Consider the following 24,834-nt stretch of genomic DNA (forward strand, 5'->3'; position numbering starts at 1 on the left):
GGAATTTAGACTGTGACATCAGTTCACAAAATGTCAACTCACCTGCAGTACTTTTATTGCACTGATAACAAAATATATTTGCATAAAACAAATACATCCAGCGGACCGAACACAAGCACGATGTTGCTCCTAATCATGAGATAACTCAAACAGCACGGTTCACAAGTGTTTGTCTGCTTCATCCTGTTCACTTCAGAGGTAAGAAGAGACTTATGTCCACTGAGTAATAATGTAAGTATTAAATGTTAATAGTTTTGCTTCATTGGGGTGTACTTTGGGTATTACTATAATGGTATTGTATAATTGTTTGTCGAAGTGTAAAGATGACATACAGTCATTTTGGTGAATTTAATCTAACTAGAAAAGTTTATTACATTACATTTTAATTAGTTTTGTAGTATGACAGATTTTCCTCCATTTGGCCAACAATGTGGTGCAAAGTAAAAAGCCATAGCCATGTCTGATTTTTACTTTTTGAGTTTTTTATGTTTTTGAGTTTTTCATTTTAGATTGTTTCTGTAGTTTTCATTTTCATATTTGTTTTTGTCTTTGTGCAATATATATCATTTATTGCTGCAATGGCTTTGAATCCTTTTTTTAAATGTTATTAACTATATTATCGTTAAAATCAAGTGCAACTCTTTGATAAAGGAGGTGATCTGCTTGTACCTTTTTACCACTGTTCGAATCTGGAGAGTGAGTTAATATTTGTGGGTATTTTATTTCATAGAAAGAACAGCAGAGGGTGTCATATATTCAGCTTTGCTCTGTTTTTGTTTCTTTTGTCCGCCTTTACAGTAACACTTTATAATAACCATCATTAATAAATGGTAAAATAATAGTAAATTAAACTTTAATAATTAGTTTACTGTTAAACAATGAAATGCTCATCAATAATGTTTACTATTTATTAATAATACTATAGTTTATCATTAGTTGTGTAATGTGAAATAATTAGTTTCTGAATTCTATATTGTATTGTATCTGGTAAGAGACAATAACAACTACATTCTGATTACATTAGTAAACTATTTATTAAAAGTTTGTCAAAAAATGATTTGTAAACCTAAGAAATTGTTTGTAAAACATCTATAAACATTACATAAACAGATGGACCAGATATCTGTAACACTTTAACATTTGTTTTGTTAATAATTGGTTAGTTATTAATCATTGACAATGTATTAACTATATAAATAATGTTTGTAGATGCTTTACAAATATTTATAAACCATTTAAAAATGTATTATAATCACAAGTTGCAACTTTATAATAGCCATCCAAATAATGTTTATCAATGGTTTACAAACCAATTTATCAATACATTAATAAATTCTTAATATAATATATAACATGTTATAATGTTTGCAACAATAAACTGTTAAAATAACACAAATTAATAATAATTAGCAAACATTAGTTATCATTTCATTGTTTGTTAACAGTAAAATAACTATAAGTTATTAACTTAAATTCCATTATTAACTATCACTTTACCATTTATTAATGATGATTATTATATTTATATATTCCAGTTCATTCAGAGGAAGTACAATGGTTCCCTTACTGCTGTTACTGCTGCTGTCCGAATCGCTGGCTGACCAAGGTACGAATGTTAGTTTAGCTATTTTTGCTATTTATTTTATTTCTCATAAACTTAAAGGAACAGTGTACCTGAAAATGAAGGCGTAACCAGACTATTTCAGTCAGTTATAGCATAGCAGAACACAAAAGAACTGACTAAGAGTCGGTTCTGTGGAGTTCAAAAAGGAAAAAAAAAAGTTAATAAAGAGCTAGTAGTGTTGAAAATCAATTGATTGTACTTAGTAGGTGTCTAAAATTCCAGTGTACCTCAGCATCTCTTAGATTTATCCCAACCGAATGTGGTCATCAGTCAGTTTAACAGTGTTTAAAAGCCTTGCCATTTTTCTTTCTTGTACTTAAATATGTTTTTTTCTCCATACAATGAAAGGCAAAAAGTCCTTTTTCATGTCATTGTCACTGAAGATTTCGAAGATGCAGTGAATTGTTTCTCATCTCCTGTTTGTGTGTTCAGTTTGTCTCAACATTTCAGATGGTAACATTGCTATCAACATGATGGACCCTATTTTTAACATGACTACCATCGTAGACAAGAGGTCTGGTTCTGTGAACTGCTCGGCGAACGATTTTCCATGCCTCTTTGAATGCACGTTCAGCAATGTGACCTGGTTCAATGGATCATCTGAGTGCTTTGAGGCCAGTGTGACACCACCACCTCCCGCGTATAAGATCAGCATGGGACAATGTAAGTCTCTCAAGCAGACTGCCAACTCTGTGCATACGAAGTACGCATTATCTCTGATGGGGTCAGAAAATGGCTGTGGCTGATTCATATCCATCCCCAAAAGCCATTACTCCAAAAAAAGGTTGATTATATAACTGCATAAAGTCTGATTCCTCTCTCTCTCTCTCTCTCTCTCTCTCTCTCTCTCTCTTCTCAGATAGCATTTGCCATCTATACCCATGCGAGAACAATACCATCTTGCCAATAGTTGAAATGCTGAATACTGACAGCTCTTACCAGAAGGACATGATGAAACTCTTCTACATTAAGTCTTCATGTTTAGAGCTTTTCACTATCAACCATGGAGTCAAGAAAGCCTTTTTAAGGTAAGGCAAGTCAGACCTGCTGCATGTACTCCTCTGTCTGCTGCTCTGAAGACCAATTTAGTTCACTGTCTTCTGTAATACCGTTTTTAGCCACGGCTCTAGGGATGGCAATGTCGCTCTGTTGTCCGGTCAACCACTTTGGTCAAGACTGAAATACCTCAACAGACATTCATGGTTCCCAGAGGATGAATAGAGGCTTCTAGTCCTGCTGCCAGAAATCAGCAGACATAAACATAACACATTTAGCGGTGTCAGTAGTGGTATTATTTTAAACTTAGTTTTAAAACATATTTTCTCAACAATTAGAAAATATTAGTTGTACAGCTGCTAACATGCATCATCCCTCACTCGCGTCCACAGATTGTATATAAGAAGTGGACGTAGTCTCCGTGACTTCACCCATTGGTTTGTGGACTGCCGTTTTGAAGCCTCGAGTTGGGCATTTTGGCCGTCGCCATCTTGATTTTTTGCAACCAGAAGTGACACGAGAGGGTGGAGCTAAGTACAACTGAACGCTGAATAAGACATTTTTAGGTTAACAAAAAAGTTACAATTAACTTTGATGAACTGAAAACGCACTGTGAAAGGGTTAATGTTTGTAAGACGGAAACACGGACATACTCCCAGACCGGACAATGGCGTGGTAGCGACCTGTCAATCCCAAGGTAGCCACACCTTAAAGCATCATGCTGTATTGAAGAAGACTTGAAACTAGCGATTGAGACCATAAACTAATTTTTACAATGTTTACTGAGCTAATAAATCAAGTGAGAAGTAGGCTCATTTTGTCGTAGACTTCTATATAATCAGACTTCTTTTTGAAACCAGAGGAGTCGCCCCCTGCTGGCTATAAGAAAGAATGCAAGTTTAAGGCACTTCTGCATTGGCTTCATTTCTCAGACCCGGAGGTAGCCACACTCCTCGCGTCTTAGCTCCTCCTCCCAGCCAGGATGCGAGGGAGAGATGCGAGGATCAAGGAATTATATTCAGCAAACGGGACATTGTTTTTGAGGAGACGGCAATTACTCATGATGCACAGCATCTCAACTGTCGAACGTGTAGAAATAAGTAATTTATTTTATGTCTGATGCTCCAATATTGATTATAGATATATTGAGGCGTAAAGGCATCACGGAATGTGACTGATAGAAATAAAACAACAAAGAAAATATAAATACGTTTTTACTGTAAGAACAGAACAGACATGAGGGAGCAATAAATTAGCTGTAAATGTTCTAAGTAAAATCTATAGCCTAATTAGTCTGTGAAAGATCACAGGGACAGTAAGTCTGCATGTAAGGGATTGGAACATCCTCAATGATGGCCGACCTTGATGCATTTCCAGGTTTAGATGAAGCCATTATAATTCTCAAGTCAAATGAGTGCGAGACTCATACGACAGGTCTGGACCACTCGTGAAATCCGTTTGTATATAAGGATTGACAACATGACAGCTCCCCAAAAGTGAAGCCAAAGCATCTTGATCGCCCCCCCAGTGGCTGGCTGCAGTATAGGCCATAAATCATGCCCCCTCCATTAGTTAGCGGATGGGACATGGGCCAAACTAAATAGTCAAAGTACATGTCAAATGAATTTTTCTGTCATTTTATATAGTTCTTATCATGCTGATGTATGTTCAAGTGTTCATTTATAGTTTCCAGTCAGTAGTCCATCTATATATACAGTCTATGGTTTGTACTTAAGAGAAAATTGTAAGTACGAGAAAATTGGTGAATGCCACAAATTCACTTAAATCACTCGTATGTGCCACTTAAAAACAAATAAGTTTGAGGTCCATTATCTTTCTGCAGTGCGGAAAGACAGATGATCCATAACATCATGGGGACGTCCAAGTTTGAGTCTGGAGGCTCCGTCGACCACAATCTGAAGTTCTTGTCGCTGAATGTGGTCAACATCAGCGATGCTGATCTGAACTTCTTCAACCTCAGGATCCAGATAGCAGCTCCACAGGTACACCGGCTGCGATGAAGATGGTGCTGATGCATTTAGAAGGAGCGGTGATGATTACGATAAAATGATTTTGAACATGTTAATGTCTTTGTTTGTTATGTTAGGCTGGCAGTGCTCAGTTAAAACAATCTTGTTGACCAATGTGTTTTGAGTGCAAACCATAGACTGCCCTGCTTAACCTCATCTTCACATATACACTGTTAGCTGCTGCCTGAGAACGAGTCATTTATCCCTGACATTTGGCTGCCTACTCATGCCTTGGCCGCCATCCCAATGGAGGAGAGGGTCATTGGTGTGGTCAGCTACATGCATCACAGCCAGTTCCAAGTATAACCTTTATTCTATTTATTCTTGCATCATCCACTGTATATATACTGTAAACATGTTTTTTTGGTAACATTTCAATTTAAAGGTCCGCAAATTTCATGGTAATTAGGTGATAATTAGCAAGTAATCTATTTGAAATGTCTTTGGAATTACTGCCAAATTACCCCAATATTTACCTCAAAATTAATTGAAAATTACTTTATTATAAACATTATTTATTCATCATTATGCTAAAATAGCATATGATCATTAAAATAGGGCCCTTAGGCTTGAGAAGCCGCTTCCACCTCATCAGAAGTGGAAAACCAAAACTAATAGAAGACACTTCTTATCTGGTACAAATCTCACCATTGTGGGACTTCCTGTCTACACAAATGTAACCTGTTAGACATGGAAATAAAGTATATCAATTAACTTTGTATTCTTTTCTTGGAAATGTATTGAATAAATTACCAGCTATTGGGAAATAGCGGAATATAATTAAATAATGTTTATAATAAAGTAATTTTCGATCAATTTTGAGGTAAATATTGGGGTAATTTGGCAGTAATAACAAATAAATTTCAAATAGGTTACTTGCTGATTATCACCTAATTACCATGACATTTGCGGACCTGTGAAATTAATTGTTACCATTTTTGTGTTTTTTTCATGACTGTACTGAAATTCTCTCTTAGTTTGAAGAGGAAGAAATCTCATCAATGGTTCTCAGGATAGAGCTACTGGGCGAACAACGCCTTAAGGATCTGAAGACGCCAATCAAGATGACTTTCAGAACTCCACACACAGATATAGATGTAAGTCTGTCTGCGTGCCTACATGTTTTCAACATCGACCTGTTTGATGGTCAACCGTGGGTCTAAGGATAGACGGTGTTGTGTGCTGTACCTGCCTGTTCTCATTACCAGGGCATCAAATACCGGCACTTTGCCACACCTCTCAGCGTGTTACACTAACGCACAATGCACCCTTTAGCGTCTGTATGAGACGCACCAGGCTTTCAAGTAACTACATTGTAAACCCGTCCGCGTCAAGTTCACTTTCTCTTAACAACCATAGTCATTTTAAGCCAAATGTTTTTTCCTAAACCTAACCAAGTGGGTTTTTTTTTTTATTTGAAACATCAGTGTTTACTGTGACTGTAGTGGGGCATGAGAGTTTGATGATGGGCTACCTAGTGCGTTAGGAAGTGACGCCAAGGCGTCAGTATCTGACGAGTTGGGATGAGAACGTGTTGGCTGTACAGATTGTCCATCCATCCATCCTAATCATGTCTTTGGACTGTGGGAGGCAGCCGGAGAACCCGGAGAAACCCCACGCTAACACGGGGAGAACATGCAAACCCCACACAGAAGGGCCCCAAACCGGATTTGAACCTGTGACCCTCTAGATGTGAGGCGGCAGTGCTAACTGGGAGAGCTATATAAATAAGATTGACTTGACATGATTTAACTCTATTTTGATGATGGCACATGACACATGGCAAGCATAGCTAAAGTGGAAGTTTGGATATTGTTTTCATGCTTTTGTATTTTAACAACTCGGTTTAAACTTAGTTGCACCTCGGTGGGACTAACTGTACAACAACGTGTCAACCAAATATAAGGTGACATATATTCATTTGTGGCTGTCCTCCACTTCCTTAATAAGGAACTACTGCCCTTTTGTGAACTGTTCGAATTCATCACAAACTTGTCAGAGCACCACCGCCCTGAAACCCTTCTTAGCTGTAAAAGGGATTTAAAATAATTGATTTCACTGGATTTGATCACAATGTTGTTGTTAAAACGGACTTCAATCTCTTTGACTGTGCGGCATGTAGAATTGTTAACTTTAATGCAGCTCTATGTTTTTGTATTTTTTACAGAATGGCTCACGGTTTCAGTGTCACTATTTTGATGAAGATGGTAGGTTGTGTATCAGTCCTTGCTTACAGCACGATCAACAGCAAAGCTCTGAAACTGTAGCATATTCTAGTTATTGTTTATTAACTCACTCACAAATCGGAGAAAACACATCAGTATGTTTCACATTTGTAACAAAAAAAATGCAAAATTGTAAACATTTGAAAGTTTCTGCAAGATAAGCAAGTCAGCAGAATATCTCTGTTATATGATTAACTTTGTGATAGTCTGTCTTTGCCCAATCATTATGTGTCATCATGTTTAAAAATGTGTTTATATATATATATATAAAGACTTTTTTTATTATTTTTGTTGATCTTGCTGTTTAGACGACCAGCTGAATAAGACCTGATCAAGTTAACTAAGTTATAATGTTCATGTTCCCAGATTGGCTCTGGAAAACGGATGGATGTGAGACAAATGATAGCCAAACTGACATTGTTTGCTACTGTAACCATGCAACACCCTTTGCCATCCTACTGGTAAGAAGACACACTTGATTTGTTCCTGATGATATATTAACCTATTGTAAAGTAAAGCCTTTATTCATTAAGCATCGTACAGGAAATAAAAGAACACAGCAGAAGTCTTTGATCATCTTTATTCAGTACTGGTATTAAAGCTGCAGTGGGTAGAAATGGAGCAAATATGATTTAAAAAAAGTTATTTTATAAACGGTCACTATATCCTGACAGTAGTGCATGAGACACGTAATCTGAAAAAAAAAACATGTGCCTCTGCGTCACTCGCGAACTCCGACCAAACAGTCAAACTAGGCAGCGCTGATCAATTATGAATCAATATTCTGTTACTGTAATGCCGATTTCTCGCTTCAAATGTTCTCAGAATCATCTTGTGGTGTACTATTAAGCTGTAAAATTGGAAAGTTTGTGACCTGGCAGTCATGTTGAGATCTCTTGAGGAAATACCAAGCACCGCCCACCAGCCGGAGCACAGCCAATAGGGAACGCGCTCTCTCTGAAATGACCTGTGATTGGTCAAAGTCTGCCGTCACAGCCTAGATTTTTGAAAGCCTGAAAACAGAGCCAAGAGGAGGTGTAGAAGTTTTCCTTTCAGAACACTTGAATTACAATATGCTGAAAGGTTATTACGAAACTTTTGTCCAAAGATGCCAAAGAATTGTTGCCTACTGAAGCTTTAACCCAGTATGAGAAATCACTATCTGGCTTGTTCCCAGATGTTAGCAGAAGTGAAACTGTAAATTGCAAATAGTTTCCACCATTCCATATTTTCTGCAGGTGAGGGACCCAATTGCAGCAATCCACTGGGAGATCCTGTCGTACATCAGTTACATAGGCTGTGGCCTGTCTGCGTTCTTCACTGCGTTGTCCCTCGTGATATACGTCTTCAGTCGGTAGGTATACATGTATTCTGTGCAGCTCAGTGTTGTCTGTACACAGAGGCAGACACAGGAGGTAGTATAAATAGATAAATAAATAAGAATCTCATTGAGAAAATTCACTTTTATGAATAGTTTGGGTTATTTCACACAAGGAGATAGGAGATAAAGCTAAAAAGGATTAAAACTTAGTGGTGTTTTTTTAGATCATAATGCTGCAGTTACATATTAAGAAATAGCACAGCCAAATCCTGTCTGATTATCAAGAAGCACCTTTCTTTCCTGTGTGCGGTTCCTTTTCTATCTCTTTCTCAGAAACCACAGGATGGATTACTCCATCTCTATCCACGTGTCTCTGAGCGGTGCCCTGTTTCTGCTCAATACAACCTTCCTGCTGACCGAGTGGGGGGCCACGGTGAAGCCAAACTGGGTGTGTGTGTTCGTCGCGGCTCTCATGCATTACTCCTTGCTCTGCTGTTTCACCTGGATGGCCATCGAGGCGCTTCACCTCTACCTGCTGCTGATAAAGGTGTTTAACACCTACTTCAAACACTACCTGGTCAAACTGTCTCTCGCTGGATGGGGTGAGTGCTGCAAGAGCGCCTACACTGTATTTACCACGGGGTTTCCCAGTGTCTGATGACATCAGTTTGACTTAGGAGGAAGGATGTTTCAGTTTTGCAGACTAATAAAGGAAACTGTTTTTAAGGAAGCCCAGTGAGTCACAGTTCCACGGAAAGCTACTGAACCAGAGGTCATAGCTAGGGCTAGTAGCATCTCTGCCTCCTCTGTGATGCTTTCCTTTGGTGCAGGGTAAAAAAAAATATATATTCTCTGCAATCAAAACTCCATTGTAGCATCATTGGAAATATCTCGATGTGATGCCATATTGCGTATGCTTGATATGAAAAGTACATCAGCAGCAGGTTGTCATCTTAACACATGAATTAACATGCTGTTAAACTGGTTGTGTTTGTGTGATTCTCAGGGATCCCTGGTGTAATCGTGTTGGTCTCTTTGGGAGTGAAGGACTTCAAACAGTTTTACGGAGTTACAGAAATGACCATGGCTGATACAAACCAAACTAACGCCATGTAAGTCAATCCTAACTGCTTTTGTCAAGATAACGGAAATAATCAATTGTTACTATATGAATCCAAAGCCTTTTTTTGTTTTAAATCCCAATTTGTAATTCATACACTTTTGTATGATCATACAATGTTTGCGCATTTGTGTTACAGTGTTTTAACATTTTCACACAGGTTTATCACAAAATGTTTATTTTACTTAAGTTTATATGATTTATATGCAAGGTTATTATCAGTCACATACAGGAGACATAATGTAGATGATAAATATCTTCAGATTTATATGACATGTGCTGTATATCACATACAGAACATATTATGTAAGTATAATCTTGTATCAAATTTGTATGAAAAAGGCCTTAAAATTATAATCTTGATTAATTTGGCGACCCCCATGGTTACTGGTGGTAACATCAAGGTGGTTTACGGTTATGAAAAACGGTAACGTGTGAGTAAAGGTAATTTGAATACCACAACGGAATGGCGGACTCCGCCACTAACAATGAAAACTATTATATTAAAGAGGTAATTACAGAATGTAAATACTGTACATCGAATGGCTACTGCTGAAAAAATACCAACCATAAATAGTAAAAAGTCATAAAAATGTTAATGACTGTAACTTTAAACATAAGATAATATTATTTCATTTATTATTTAAATTTTGATATACTGTACTAGGGATGCCACAAGAACCGGTACCAAGTCAACGTGACGGTACTCGGTACGATCAGGGCTCGAGACAAACAGAGTTCTGTCGTCCCGGGGACGATAGAAAATGTTTATGGGACGCAGTAAACTCACTATCAACGCGTCCAGGGGGCGCACACTATTTTTTCCTGATAAAACTGCATTGCGAACAACAACTCTGTGTTGAAATTTGGCAGGACGAGAGCTAGTTAACGTTAGCAGATAGCTCCGTGCAGGACCGTGCTTGTTACGGGCTGCTAACAGCTAACGTTAGCTCTCGTCCTGGCGACTTCAACACAGGAGGTGCCATTGATTTACATCATGATGCGTTCAGGCTCCATTCAGTAAAAATGAGGCGAAGGTAACGTTATAATGACGTGCTCAAATGTAATCTTACAAAATGTAGTTTTTGGTGAGAAATCTGGATAAATAGACTTAAAGTTGTTTGAAGGAGATGTTTTCACAGCAATATAAAATAGATAATAGATCCTTTTGTTTTTTACCGTGGTATCGAATTGGTACCAATAATCATGGAATTTCACTGGTAAATTTCTGATATCATGATATCCCTATACTGTACTGTGTGTCCCCTGCATTATCTGTTGTGAAACCATGTTGTGACAGTCCCTTGGGTTACCTGCCTGTCCCTCAGCTGCTGGATCACTGATGACTCCTTCTTCTACTCCTTGAACCTGGTGTATTTCACCCTGATATTCGTCTTCAACTCTGGCATTTTGATGGTGGTGGCGTCCAACATCTGCAAGATGAAACAGGTGTTCAGGAGCAACACGAAGCTTGGGGCAGAGGCCGATGGGAAGACTCCGAGAGACTCCGAGAGGTTCAATGAGACCTGCAGGAGTGGCCTCACTGTGATGGGTCTTACCTGCCTGATGGGGACCACCTGGGGCCTGGCCTTCCTGGGATCAGGATATGTCAACTACCCCATCCTCTACCTCTTCTGCATCCTCAACTCCACACAAGGTCTGCTGTCATTTCTGAGTAGTTGTTTGTCCCTGTTCAAAGACAGGTTTGTCAAATATCCTCTTTTACCGGTAACTAAACTCATGGTTTTATCATTTATGTGTCTCTTTTTCAAGGTTTCTTTATTTTCCTGTGGATCTGTCTGTCTGCCAAGAAGCAGAGAAAGAGAGACATGGAGGACAGACTGACTTCGAGTGCTGTGAAGACTTCTGGAGTCAAATATGAATAGACCTTCTTTCCTGCCATTAGTCCAGTTGATAAAGCCCTGATGTAATCATTGATAGCATAGCAACAGAAACTCCCACATGTAACCCTCCTGACATGTTAGGTTGATGTAAACATTGTTCTCTGTAAATTCATAATTGTCCTCACTTAAACATGCTTTTTTTGGTTTAGCTTCAAGTGTGATTTAAAGGGGACATATCGTGCATATTTTCAGGTTCATGCTTGTATTTTGGGGCTTCTACTAGAACATGTTTACATGCTTTATTGTTTAAAAAAATACTTTATTTTTCTCATACTGTCTGTCTGAATATACCTGTATTCACTTTCTGTCTGAAACACTCCGTTTTAGTGCCTGTCTCTTTAAGATACCCCTCCTGAACAAGCCCAGTCTGCTCTGATCGGCTTGCGAGAAAATTACGGTGCACCTTTTCAAAGGTAGTTCTCCAGCTGTGGGCGGTATATTCTAATGAGCCTGCATGTGACATAGGAAGGGGAGCCACATCTGAATGGCTTGTTGTTGTTGTTGTCACATGTTTTCTGGTCTAGACTGACTGGATTGTCTTATTATTTCACAGTTTGTGGGTTGGCAGACACTGAAGAAGTGAGTTTTTCATGATATGTCCCCTTTAAGTAAAGCTGTTTCCTACTGTAGAATATTGTACATGTGTTTTTGAATAAAGTCTTAAAGAGGGCCTATTGTGCTTATTTTCAGGGGCATACCTGTATTATGTATTGTATTGTGCTTTAATGTTTAAAAAACACTTTACTTTTCTCATGCCGGCTGTGCTGCAGCAGCTATACCCTCCATACGAAAAAGCCCAGTCTGCTCCGATTGGTCAGCTGGCCAACTCTGTTGTGATTGGTCAACCGAACCAAACTCTTCGGACTTTGTTCCAGCTCCGCTCTAACTAGCTGTGTTTGAGGGTGTGCTAAACTGTCCGTTAAGCTAATGTGTTACTTGGTGACATCACCACGTTACGGAAGAAAAGGCGGGACTTCAAGCAAGGTGTTTCAGAGTAACTCCCTTTTGGGTGGACTTTGGGCTTTGTAACTTTGCAGACCTTTTTACATGCACAAAAAAAACAGCTATATAACACACTAAAAGAAATGGAAAAAGCATAAAAGCATAATAGGTCCTCTTTAATATATCAGAATAGACCAGAATCGTCACGTGTTGCTATTTGCAAATGGTTTAAAATCTTTGAAATCATATGCATAGCTTTGAATTTTTCAGCTGACATATTAAAGCAGTCACAAATAAGCCAAGTGTGAATTGCACCATGTGTGCTGCCAACTTTGGAAAATATTGTGTGGTTGTAGTCTGAGTATCACTTCCCCATCAAGCTCTAAGTCTCAGACATGTTGACGATTATGACTTGACTATTTCTTTTTTTTTTTCTTGTGTTCTCCTTTATAAGGAAAACTGTAACATTTGGATACTTCCTCTTTTCTCTAATCTTTGAGATTAAGTCATAGTAAAATATTGATATAATTTCTTTCTATAAACTATCAGTCACATTGTAAATGGTGGAGATTTTATTTTCCTTCTCTCAGTGATAATTCAGACAACAATGTGACATTTTATTCTCTCATGAGCAGATCAATGAGAGATCCTCATCGAATGAACATCGACAGCTTATATGTAAAACAGTTGGGTCAGTAAAATACTCATGAATCACTTCTGGTCCACCCCCGCCACCACCATGTGATATATGTAGATGTGAAACTCCCTGCTCATAGAGCAAACCTCATGCCGTGCATGGAAGCAGTCACAACATATGTGTGTTTGAGGAACAGCGAGACGCGATGTGGATTACTCTTTTTCTCGTCACACTTGTATGGTTTCCTACGACCCAAGCTGTTGGTGAGTTTTTCACATATTTATTGTGTTTTTATGTGATTGTGTGCTTATGAAGTGAATGCCATTTTAACTGTTCACTCAAAGCCCTCTGCCACCCGGTGTTAGGGACTTTTACCCAGGCAAGTGGTGATCAAAGTTGACCCCTATTTCACAAGTTTTATTTGATCCTGTCAGTCTTATATCCATATATTGTACTGTCTTTGACTCTTTCACTTTGTCTCTCTGTCTCTCTGACAGACTGTGTACGTGTCTTCAGCGAGTGTCAAAACCGTGTATCCTGGACCAGGTAACTCATACATTCTGACAGATCTTTCATCTTTCTCGTAATAAGATTGGTTGTTCCCTGCTGTCTAAGGAATGCTGGGATAGCTCTGACATCATTGGCCCTGTTCAGACCTGGCATTAACATGCGTCCTGAGTGATCCGATCACAAGTGGACAGCTTTAAGTACGTCAGTTCACACCTAGCATTAGAATGCGTCTCCACATGTGTCTCCAGTGACCACTTGGGATCTGATCTCACTTCCCTGCTCTATATGCAAATAAACACGTATTAAACACGTACGTAAATAAGCACATGACTAATACAGCAGATAATGTACATCGAGCCAGTCTTTGTTGTGAAAGAAACCCCGACAGGACAATGCCGCACCCCGACGCGGAGCGGAGCGCAGCTCTTATTACACGGCTATTTCCTTAAGAAATCAATCATTTGACACAAAAATGGTCAGCCAGTGTCCGAGATCAGGACTGCGCCCATAGCAACGGTCGGATATACATAGCAACGGTCTGCTATAAAAAAAAATAACAGACAGTAGAACGCTGTGATTGACCAATCAGAATAGAGTATTCAACAAATCTGTGTAATACATTTTAATAAAACACAGTTGTAGTATACAGAAGCCATTTCCATGCCGCGAGGCTCGCGTCTGCCTGTCTATTCACACGAGACGTGCAGTGAGACTCCGCGGATCCCAGCGGGAAGTCAGTTGAGTAGTAATGTGGCCGAGGACACATTCGCGTACACACTGCTAAAAGAATTTGGCCATACGTGGCTCAGACCACTTCTGAATGTGGTCTGAAAGATCGGATCTCAATGCATCTTGAGTGCTTTCACACCCGTACTTAGAGCTGGCCACTTGTTATCCGATTACCCAGGACGGATGTTAATACCAGGTCTGAACAGAACCACTGTGAGACCTTGAAACAAAATAAGCACATAAACAACAACAACAATCAAATATTGGATCTTACCATGTTGTTGTTGTTTGTCAGTTTTTCAGGAACTACATGACTGTGCATTTATGTATTCAGGTCAGAGTTTTGAAATGTCTTCAACAGTCTGAGAGCTGTACACATTTCTCAACCCATAAAGGACTGCGTACCAGTGTTGTAGTACTCGAGATCAAACGAGGTCGGTCTCAAGACCACTTTTTGAAGCCTTGGTCTCGTCTCAGAATTGACAACATTTTTACTCGGCCTTGTCTCCGTTTCAAAAAAAGAGGAATCTGGATTTTATGTCAAGACCACAACTCTAGAGATATCACTAAACTGTGTGTGCATCGGATTTATGTGTTAACATCATTACTGTGACTGCTCACAGAAAACAAAGGAAAATTCCCACACATAAAATTCACCTCAGCGATGCCTTTTGATTATTTGATCAAGACATTTCTCATGGTACACTTACAGTATACATACACACTGTATATAAGGATATGAAAGAGGAGAATGGAGGGGCTCTTCATTTGTTTTCTGTGGGTGTTTTTATGGGAATGTGGATCTTTCAGATCAATTTGAGGAGCGCCTATGGTGCATGTTCCACATTTAATCGTAAGTGTGTCATGCAGTGTAAGACTAGGGTCTGGTCTGGTCTTGACTTGGTCTCAACTACTCAAAGTCATGACTTGATCTTGGTTTAGGTGGTCTTGACTACAACACTGCTGTGTCCAATAATCATTAAAATAATGTCAAAGGTTTTCACTCGGCAGTGCTATTGCGTATTACCTAAAGACAACTTAGCTGTGTTGTTTGTTCACCTAAAATCAATACTAACGTTGATGTGACTGTTTGGATTGCTGAAATGCTTATATATGTGAAATATGTGTTGGTAGGTGTTACGAGGAAACAATTGGAAGCTGTAGAGCACAAACCCGTTCACCAATGCATAACTTCTTTTATCGGAGGGTGAGCACGTCTGAAGAGGTGAGGTCATATTTATTCATATTTTTTTCCCAGCTCTTGTCTCATCTGGTTCTCAAACAATCTGTAGTTTTGTATGAAATGCACTAACAAATGAACACAACAGGAGAAAAATAGCTTTAGTTCGTCTTCATCACACACATACAGTTGGGTTCTGAGTTTTAGTTTCCACTGTGTTGTCTTTCTTTGGATCATGTATAAAAACAAGTTAATTTCCATAAACAAATAAATAATTTGCATAATTTTACTTTATGGTTTTTAGGTTGAAGCGAGTCCCACTCATGAGCACAGCGTTCACATCCCAGCCTCAGCTCTCCAGAGGAGCAGAGGATCGGTGTCTGAGGGGGAGGTGCAGCTGGTGGCCACTGTGATCAACAGCTCTTATTTCAAGGTCAGTAGCTCTGAGGGTACAAACTTTGAGCCACAGGGGACCTCTTTAGGTGGGTCATTTTTGAGCTTTGGCAAATCAGGAGGATGGATAAGGAGGAGAACAATACAAATTGTATATAGCACTCACCTCCCTAAGCCCTCCTTGGTCCCAGAAAAAGTTTTTGATGTTGAATGGTGTTAAGTAGAGCGGAGCACCCAAAAAATGAAAGCCTATCAGTTCAAACAGACTTTTGACAGAGTCCGAACGAAAAAAGCAGTCTGGTCTCCCTAAAAATGACGTTCCCATACAACAAAACTGCATCGTGAATTACGTTCCGAGGAAAACACATTTTGTCACAGATTGCGTTTGTTTTTGAGATATCATAGACACGTTTGTAGGTCCGCATAGTAAGGAGGTCGGGGTGGATGCATGGGTCACACCAGACTTTCACCAAGGAGACTGCTGTTTATGTCCCGTAGGAAACCAAAAGTCAATGTTCACTTATTTTAATAATGATGTTTTTTACTAAACCAAAGTAGTTTATATTTTTGTAGGGAGACATGGTTGAAAAAAAGACAGCGAAACAGGTTATAAAACGTAAGAAAAAACTGTATTATCGAAGCGTCTTGTATTCATTTGTTGGCTCATGGAAATCCAAACATAGCTATTTTTGCAAACAATTGCTAAACAAAACGTTTCACATGAATGAATTTGTTGTACGTGCATGTGCACCCACAACAAATTCCAGCACGAGAGGATAATCAGAAAATGTTTTGTTTAGCAAGACTTACGTCAAAGTCTGTTTTCGCTGATATGCTTTCACTTTTGGGGTGCTCCGCTCGCCATTCGATAGAAACATTTTTCCAGGACCATAGAGAGCCTAGGGAGGAAATATATAATTTATTTAGTTTTTGGGTGTTTGGGTTGGTAACTTTGAGCAAATATGATAAAATAAAGTTATTTTTTGAAACGGTCACTATGTCCTGACAGTAGTGCATGAGACAGATAATCTGAACAAAATGTCATGTTCCTCTGCCTCCTCCTGTGCTCCTAATGGTATTTGCAAGATTTCACAGACCGGAGGAAAACAACCAATCAGAGCCGAGGAGTCTCTAAGGCAGCTGTCAACCACGGCTCGTGAAACTCACGAACTTCGATCAAACGGTCAATCTAGGCATGAATCAATATTCTGTTACTGTAATGCCTATTTCTCGCCTCAAATGTTTTCAGGAACATATTTTAGTGTCCCGTTGTTGTACTGTTAGCTGTAAAATGAGAAAGTTTGCTCCAGCCAGTGGGCGGTGTTTGGTTTTGGCTCGACTGTTTTCAACATGGTTGCCGGGTCATAAACTTTCCCATTTTACAGCTAAACAGAACACTACAAGATGTTGCTGAAAACATTTGAGGTGATAAATAGGCATTACAGTAACAGAATATTGATTCATATTTGATCAGCGCTGCCTAGTTTGACGGGAGTTCGCGGATGATTGACAGCTGCCTTAGAGACTCCTTGGCTCTGATTGGTTGTTTTCGTCTGGTCTGTGAAATCTTGTAAATGCCATTAGGAGCACTAAGAAGAGGCAGAGGAACCTGATTTTTTTCACAGATTATGTCTCATGTACTACTCTCAGGATAGTGACAGGTTTATAAAAATAACATTTTATCATATTTGCCAAAAGTTACCAACTGTAGCTTTAAGTTAGCTCCCTGTGTATAATTACGCAAGGTAGCGCTTTCCGTTCCCGCTGATTTGCATTGATTTCCATGAACTCTGTACTCACAGTCAGCCATTGCGTGCTATGAAAATGGAGGAGAAGTTGATTGAGGAAGCTGATTTACCTGTAATTAGCCACAGCCCAGTATTCTGTAATGTCATGTGTCTCTTCTGCCACCTCTATCTGTCATTTCAGCTGAGTCCCCCGCGGAGATCAGGACGCAGGAGATTGATCATACCAGACCAGTCTGTCCACATGCCAGGCACTATCCTAGGGGAGTTAGTCCTGGCAGTGAAGGCAGGGAGCCATAATGTCGCAATCACAAACCTCTCACAACCCATCAAATTAATCTTCAAACACGACAATCAGGTAGAATAAGACAACCAGCATGTGAGAGCATTACAGTTGGAGAACGTATCAATCTGCTTTCATCTTATTTTGAACACACTTTTCAATGTTTCAGGTGGGAAATGGAGCTTGTGTGTTTTGGCAGGAGTCAAAGTTAAATGATGGAACAGGTAGGCTACACATGGCAGCCTGCAGTCTTTTTGCTCTTAAATAAAAAGATGAACTCAGATTCATACATTATATTTGTGTGTTTTTAGGTAATTGGAGCACAGACGGATGTGGTACAACTAACACTGGGACTGAATTTATCTGCAGCTGTAACCACTTGAGCTTCTTTGCTGTGCTTGTGGTAAATATATCATTCTCTTTCATCAGCCACATGCTGCCTTACGTGCAAATTAATTTGCCTTTAGAGGATGTTTTCAAAACACAATAGCAAAAGTGTGAGAACCGCAATTAACAGTGTGTTTAAACACTCTAATGTGAGCAACAAATGTTAGCAAGCAAACTGCCAATTAAGCCTGAGTTACCATACAGATTTCTTTAGTTGAACTGTTCTATGCTATCATTATTTGAAGGTACATTGTTTTTGTCACTGGTACAAAATTGTCAGTCAGGTTTCCATCCTAATATAGCACACATTTTTACCAAATTTCCAGAAAATCAGCAAAAGCAAATAATGCAATGCAAAATGCAAATTAATCCCTGCTACCTCAGCCAAGCTTAAAAACTTTGTTTGTTTTTGCAATATTTCACTCTTTTTTTAATTTGGAGCACTTCACAGCACCACTCCAGTATTTTTATGCACAGGCTGAAAGTATGCATAAAAAAGATGAATGGAAACAGACTTTATAGAGGCATAGAGTGGTACTTAAAGGTATTTTTCAACCTGGACCCTATTTTCCCATGTTTTTGTGTCTTACTGACTAATAGGGACAACAATTTCTGAAATTGGTCCAGTATTGAGGGAGAACGCTGTAAAGGGCAGCTGCTCACAGGCTGCAATGTAATCCTATTGGGGCAAGCTGGCACCCCCATTTACGTCCACTAAAAGTGCTTGTTTTGCCATGACAGATTGTTATTAGAAGTGTCTGACATCATGGAAAGAGTCTCTCTCAAGGACAAGCCTCGTTCTGAAATCTGGCGAGGTGACGTATTGCCGGAAGACAACGGTGGAAATGCGAGTGCCAGGCTGCAGCGTTCTCCCTCAATACTGGACCAATTTCAAAAATTGTTGTTCCCGTTAGTCACTTAGACACAAAAACATGGAAAATAGTAGTCCAGATTGAAAAGTACAGAAGTTACCCTTTACTACTGATCAGACTTCTGAACTTAAACTACATTTTAATTTGACTTTTATTGTGTTTCTGTTCCAGAACCCCGTACTGTCAGTGGATAAAAGTGATGCTGTGAACCTCAGCTATATCACCTACATTGGGTCAGCACTCTCGGTCTTCTTCACAGTCATCAGCTTGATCATCTATATATGTCTACAGTGAGTGTTTCAAGGAACTGAAGCAACATGTGGTTGTTACTGTCGCTGTGTGTTATTATTGGAAGTGTGTCAGTTTTGTTATGACGTTGGCAAAGATAGGTGCTATAGGCTGCAAGTGTTTGTCGTGAAACATTCTGGCTCAAACAAGCTCTGTGGTTGAGCTAACGTGCTGCCAGGACGCAGGTTTAAAACAGGCAAACCACAATTGACAGACTGTCGTGATTAGAAGTCAAACACCACCTCACCAGTGGTTTCTGATGTGATGCTGAAGTTCCAGAGATCTAAAAGTGCTTGTGGGATGGTTGAACAGCATTAGAAACCCATCCTCCCCCCCACACCTTTCTCACGTAAGAACTAGGAGATATGCATCCGACAATTTCTGTAACTTTCCAAAACCGACCTGATCCGATCTGACAATTATGCCTCTCCTTCAACATCTCTTTATTCAGTTTGCACAACTATTTCTGTCACTTTTTGTCTGCAAAAAAACAACTGCAAACACTATAAATGTCTGCATCTCTACATGTCACACAAACTAGTTTGTCTTGAGCATACCACTACCTTTAGACTGTAGTAATATGGTAAAGAAAGCAGAATCAGGACAAAGTCTAAGGTCAGTGTGGCCCAGTAGCGAGTCAGCCTGCACAAAGTGAACAAGAATTGGCACATAAAGGTCACATCAAAACTGTTTGGGTGAGATAAATGGGAGTCCACTGTGCTCATAAGACTGTGTTGAGGTGAATATACCTGTAGAATTCAGGTCAGAAATACAGCATCTGCTAAATAGGCAATACAAAAATGATCATAATATACTGTCCACTGTTTCCCTTTCAGACGGCGGCGTCCAGAAAAGGCCATCGGTGTGCATTTGCAACTAACAGCAGCGCTGCTCTGCCTCCACCTCAGCTTCCTGCTGTGCAGCTTCTGGGTGTGGCAGCTGAATGAGGATGAGGAGGACTGGGTTTGCCGGGGTCTGGGTCTCTTTTTACACTGGTCCCTGCTGGCCACCTTCAGCTGGACGGCTCTGGAGGGATTCCACCTCTACCTTCTGCTAGTCCGAGTCTTCAACATCTACGTCAGGAGATACCTGCTCAAACTCAGCCTGGTGGGATGGGGTGAGTGGAGTCAGGTTGAGACGGTTTCTGTCAGATGTTTGAGGTTTAGGAGTTTGCTCTCTTCCTATATACGGTTTAATCAAAATACCCTGTGTGAACAGCTCATATGGAAAAGGACTATTTATGAAAGATTTTTTTTCAATTACAAAAAAGCCTTTAATTATTTTTTTGTAATGTAAATGCTTATAATAAATTGTTTGGTCAGTATTAGTCCCATATTCATGTTTTCACATTGTTATATGCACATTTTTATTTTAGAGCAATTTCAACAAGTTACACGTACCCATTTGAGGGGTTTTTTCACCACTAGCGGTGCAGTAGAGCAATGTTTTGAGGTTACAGTATTTGTATCTCATGTTGTAGCACGCAACCGTTGTGTGTCACTTGGTTTGTGGTAATTCAATTTACTGAAATGTTAAGGGCTTTAAACCTGTACCAATATATCTTTTGGCCACTTGGGAGCAGCAGAAACAAGCTGTAAACTGACATATTTTTACCTTTTAAGTTGATATGGCAAAACTGACAGCAAACAGTTGCTAATTTACACATCCAGCTGATTCAGAACAATATTAGCATTAGCAACATACATTGTCATATTTCTGTCCACCTGATGAATGTAAAACCAATATTCACTCTCCTTTCAGCTCTGCTTTTGGTCACTACTTACTCCTACGAACTTTGCTTTTTGGATAGACTTTTTATAGCATCAAAAAACTAATTAAAACCAAACTCATCAGAAAAATTAACACTTGAACATACATCAGCGTGATAAGAACTAATTGTAAATGTATTTATTATTATTATTATTATTATTATTATTATACGTATATTATTATTTATAAATGTTATTTTGTCCTTTGAATGTAATAAAATAATATTAAAAAACGAGAATATAATAGTGTTCTGTCTGTGCTCACGCAGGCATATTAAACCGTAGTCGGGGCTTGTTGAAGTAACTTCTGTATCTGTCTTGTCTTTCTGCAGGTATTCCAACTTTCATTGTATTGATTTGTGGGAATACAGGTGTTTATGGCAAATACAGTCTGGATCTGAGGGATGCCGACAACTACAATTCAACAGCGCAGATGTAAGAAACCAAGATTCATTGTTATGATTTTAAAATATTCAACCACACGGGAGGTTTGAATTCTTCGCATAAATGTACACTGTGATTTCATTGATTTCTTTATTTGGAACTCAAAGGTAACTTGATCTAAATAGATGACCTGTTAATAACCTGCAGATGCTGGATGAGAAGCCAGTTCCCACAGAGGCTTTTCATCAGCTATGCCACCACCGTGGTAATCCCAAGCCTGGTGATACTGTGTAATTCCTGCATGCTGGGGCTGGTGGTGTTTAAGCTCTGGGGGCTCAGGGTAGGAACTGTAGGCATTGAAAGCAGCGGTGGCTGGAAGAAGATGGACAAAGAGAAATGGATGAAGTTATGGAAGGACTGTGCCACGGTACTGGGCCTCAGCTGTGTGCTGGGCATACCTTGGGCGTTAATGAGCACCACCTACTTCTCCCTCTCTGGAATCTACATATTCACCATACTAAACTCCTTCCAGGGTCAGTATCTGCATGATCCTCATATACAGTATCAACTGTGCTTGTATGTATGATTTGCTGGAAGAATTCACAACCTTTCTTTTCTTTCTTCTTACTGTAGGAGTATGTATGTTCCTGTGGTCCGTGGCTTTGAGCTGCAAGTCTCGATCTGACAATAACTCCTCCAGAGACCCTTCCTCTCAGAAAGTGATGACTACCAGTTTCAATAACTGATATTCACAGCTACAATATATTATCCATTGTCTATATTAGGTGATACTGGCCTTTGTATTCCAGTCATATCCAGTTAAATGATAACTAACAATAACTTCATCAGCTCATGTCTTGCAAACTTCTTTACATTTAACATGCATCGTGAGCAGTAACCCCTTCTAATTATTTATTGTTACTACAATTATGATTCTTATGGTTACAGTATTATCAGATATGGACAGACTAATAGTATCTTTGGTGAATCACTGAATACAAAAAAATCTCTCACTGTCTTTTCTGCAAAAGTGAGTATTATAAGTCATGATAAGTTATGTTAAAGCAGCGCCTACACAGTGAAACCTGACCAAGTGTTGCCTGGAGGTGTTGGTCGCTCCTAATTTTATTTTAAGGCTGAACAGATGTTCGTTACATTTGAGAAACACCCTCACAGAAACCGTGCTGTGGCCCTGAGGTCTAAAAACACAACATTTCACTAACAAAAACGACACAGTATGGATGGAAACAAGCTCATCTTTGTCTAGTATGACAGTATGTAGTGTCTTGTTGGACTCCCTGGCTCTCTGTTTCCTGAAAGGTTAGCATTGCTATGGCCAATGCATATACTGTATGTAAGAAGTGGATGTAGTCACTGTGACATCACCTATTGTTTGTGGACTACAGTTTTGAACCCTCGAGTTTGGCATTTTGGCTGTCGCCATCTTGGCTTTTGGCTGTCTCTATCTTGACTATTTGCAACCAGAAGTGACATGAGAGGGTGGCGCTAAGCACAACCGAACGCTGAATAAGACATTTTTGGGCGACCAAAAAGATTATAATTAACTTCCATGAACTAAAAACACACTGTGAAAGGGTTAAAGTTGTAAGATGAAAACATGGACAACTCCCAGACCGGACAACGCCGATGTAGCGACCTGTCAATCACAAGGTAGCCACGCCCTAAAGCATCCCCTGCTTTATGGTCTATTTGACTCTAAATGGGACCATTATTTACTAAATGAACATCATGCTGTATTGAAGAAGCCTTGAAACTAGCGATTGAGACCATAAACTCATGTTTACAATGTTTACTGAGGTAATAAATCAAGTGAGAAGTAGGTTCATTTTCTCATAGACTTCTATACAATCAGACTATAAAATCAGAAGTTTAAAGCATTTCTGCATCGGCTTCACTTTTCAGACGCCGGAGTTGCCCACTGGGTCAATGGTGCAAATTCCCATGTGAAAGTTCACCAAAGCTGTTATCAGTTTCCTTTGAATCTCCAACAAGACAAGGTCAAAGGTCATTCTGGCTTAGGGTTGGGCAACAGTTAAACCTGTTTGGCTTGCACTTTCACTAAAACCATCAGATTCAAGAGATACCTTTAGGGGGAAAAGTATATTTATTTTTGATCTATGTTATATTCATCAAACTTACTAGATCTGTCAGCTGATGTTTTTTTTAATGTATATATTTTTAAATTCTAATCAGAGGATCATGTTACTCATCTACCAAACTCAAAGTTTTAGGCTATATCATGGAGACTGAAGTCTGTGCTTTAGCTTGGTTTGTTGCTACACCTGAAAATGTTTACGTTAAATGCTGATAAGTTAAAGTGTCTTATGAGAAAATAGTGTTAAAAATGACAAAAATCCACTAAGATGTCAAGTATTAAAGAACCTGTTTTATGCTAATTCTTGTATTAGCTAAAATGCACATTTTAGTCGTGTCCCCACGTTTTCACTCAGTCTTGTTCCCCTCTAAAAATTTGTCACATTAGACAAATCACATGATCAACAGCATCATTTGAGTCTCCTGAAGGCCATAGGAAGACCAAAAACAGGTTCTCTCACTCTGTATTTTTGATCATATTGTATGACTGAGAATGTCAATCTCAATGTTCAGTCCTGTTACCTAAATTATTTCTTAGATGATATGTTTTATTTTTTTTCCAAGTATTCTCATTAGCATTGATGTCATGTGATTACATTTCATGTATTTGCTCTGCTAAAAACTGTCATGTTACTTTATGAGCCATCTTCCTTTTACAAAACCCATGTAAAAAATAAATAAAATAGCCTGACATTGACATTTCGAATAGTAATGTTTTATTAAATAAAGTGCTGAAAAAATAAATACATTTTGAAATGTTACAACATGCAAATTACACAGATAAGACGGATCGTCACACACAGACAGGAATTTTCTTGAAACACTGAAATTCATAATTAAATTCAATTTAAATTTAAAAAACATAATTAAGTCAACACACAAGCAACTAACGTGTCAACAAAAACAGAACTTTTATTACAGGGCTGTTGTATTGCATTTCATCACATCAACCTCTGCATGTTTATTTTTTTCTTACCTACAAGCTGCATTCATGGTACAGAGAAAAATCGTGTTTAGTGTTGCTTTCATAGAATTAGAATAGAACATTTGACATGGACATAGTCACCATCATCCTGAACAGCCATGTCCAAGGCAAATTTTCTTCCTAGGATAGGAATACATAGGACATTTCTTATAACCTATTAAGGATTTTGTTTTTGTTCCCCAATTTCCCCCCAGGGATCAATAAAGTATTTCTGATTCTGATTAATTACAATTGAAAAATGAAGAAATGATGCATGTCATACACAGTAATGTAATTTGAGCTGATTCGCCCTTTAATGTTCTCAAAAACTGTTCAGTAAAATCACATGTAATTTGTCATGGGTATAGTCAGTGTCATCCTTAACAGGAATCCATTATTCAATTTCAGCTGACATA

General features: G+C 38.9%; 2 protein-coding genes across 2 annotated transcripts; both read left to right on the top strand.

The window, feature by feature from the left end:
- The first annotated feature begins 167 nt into the window (after positions 1 to 167).
- On the top strand, positions 168 to 11,890 carry LOC119503104 (adhesion G protein-coupled receptor G3). Its single transcript, XM_037794682.1, has 14 exons — positions 168 to 231; positions 1,536 to 1,606; positions 2,057 to 2,287; positions 2,484 to 2,652; positions 4,464 to 4,623; positions 4,828 to 4,950; positions 5,628 to 5,747; positions 6,818 to 6,857; positions 7,242 to 7,336; positions 8,114 to 8,229; positions 8,530 to 8,798; positions 9,203 to 9,308; positions 10,645 to 10,973; positions 11,090 to 11,890. Exons 2-14 carry the CDS (start codon positions 1,555 to 1,557, stop codon positions 11,200 to 11,202), a joined length of 1,923 nt encoding a protein of 640 aa, XP_037650610.1. The 5' UTR covers positions 168 to 231; positions 1,536 to 1,554; the 3' UTR covers positions 11,203 to 11,890.
- A 1,114-nt stretch (positions 11,891 to 13,004) lies between these two features.
- On the top strand, positions 13,005 to 22,803 carry LOC119478382 (adhesion G-protein coupled receptor G1-like). The gene is made up of 12 exons (XM_037753102.1): positions 13,005 to 13,062; positions 13,234 to 13,345; positions 15,173 to 15,263; positions 15,523 to 15,651; positions 17,541 to 17,714; positions 17,809 to 17,863; positions 17,951 to 18,042; positions 19,070 to 19,188; positions 20,023 to 20,303; positions 21,288 to 21,390; positions 21,547 to 21,872; positions 21,973 to 22,803. Exons 1-12 carry the CDS (start codon positions 13,005 to 13,007, stop codon positions 22,083 to 22,085), a joined length of 1,653 nt encoding a protein of 550 aa, XP_037609030.1. The 3' UTR covers positions 22,086 to 22,803.
- Positions 22,804 to 24,834: the final 2,031 nt, after the last annotated feature.

Source organism: Sebastes umbrosus, chromosome 2 (genome assembly GCF_015220745.1).
Source record: "Sebastes umbrosus isolate fSebUmb1 chromosome 2, fSebUmb1.pri, whole genome shotgun sequence".
NCBI classification, from domain to species: Eukaryota; Metazoa; Chordata; class Actinopteri; order Perciformes; family Sebastidae; genus Sebastes; species Sebastes umbrosus.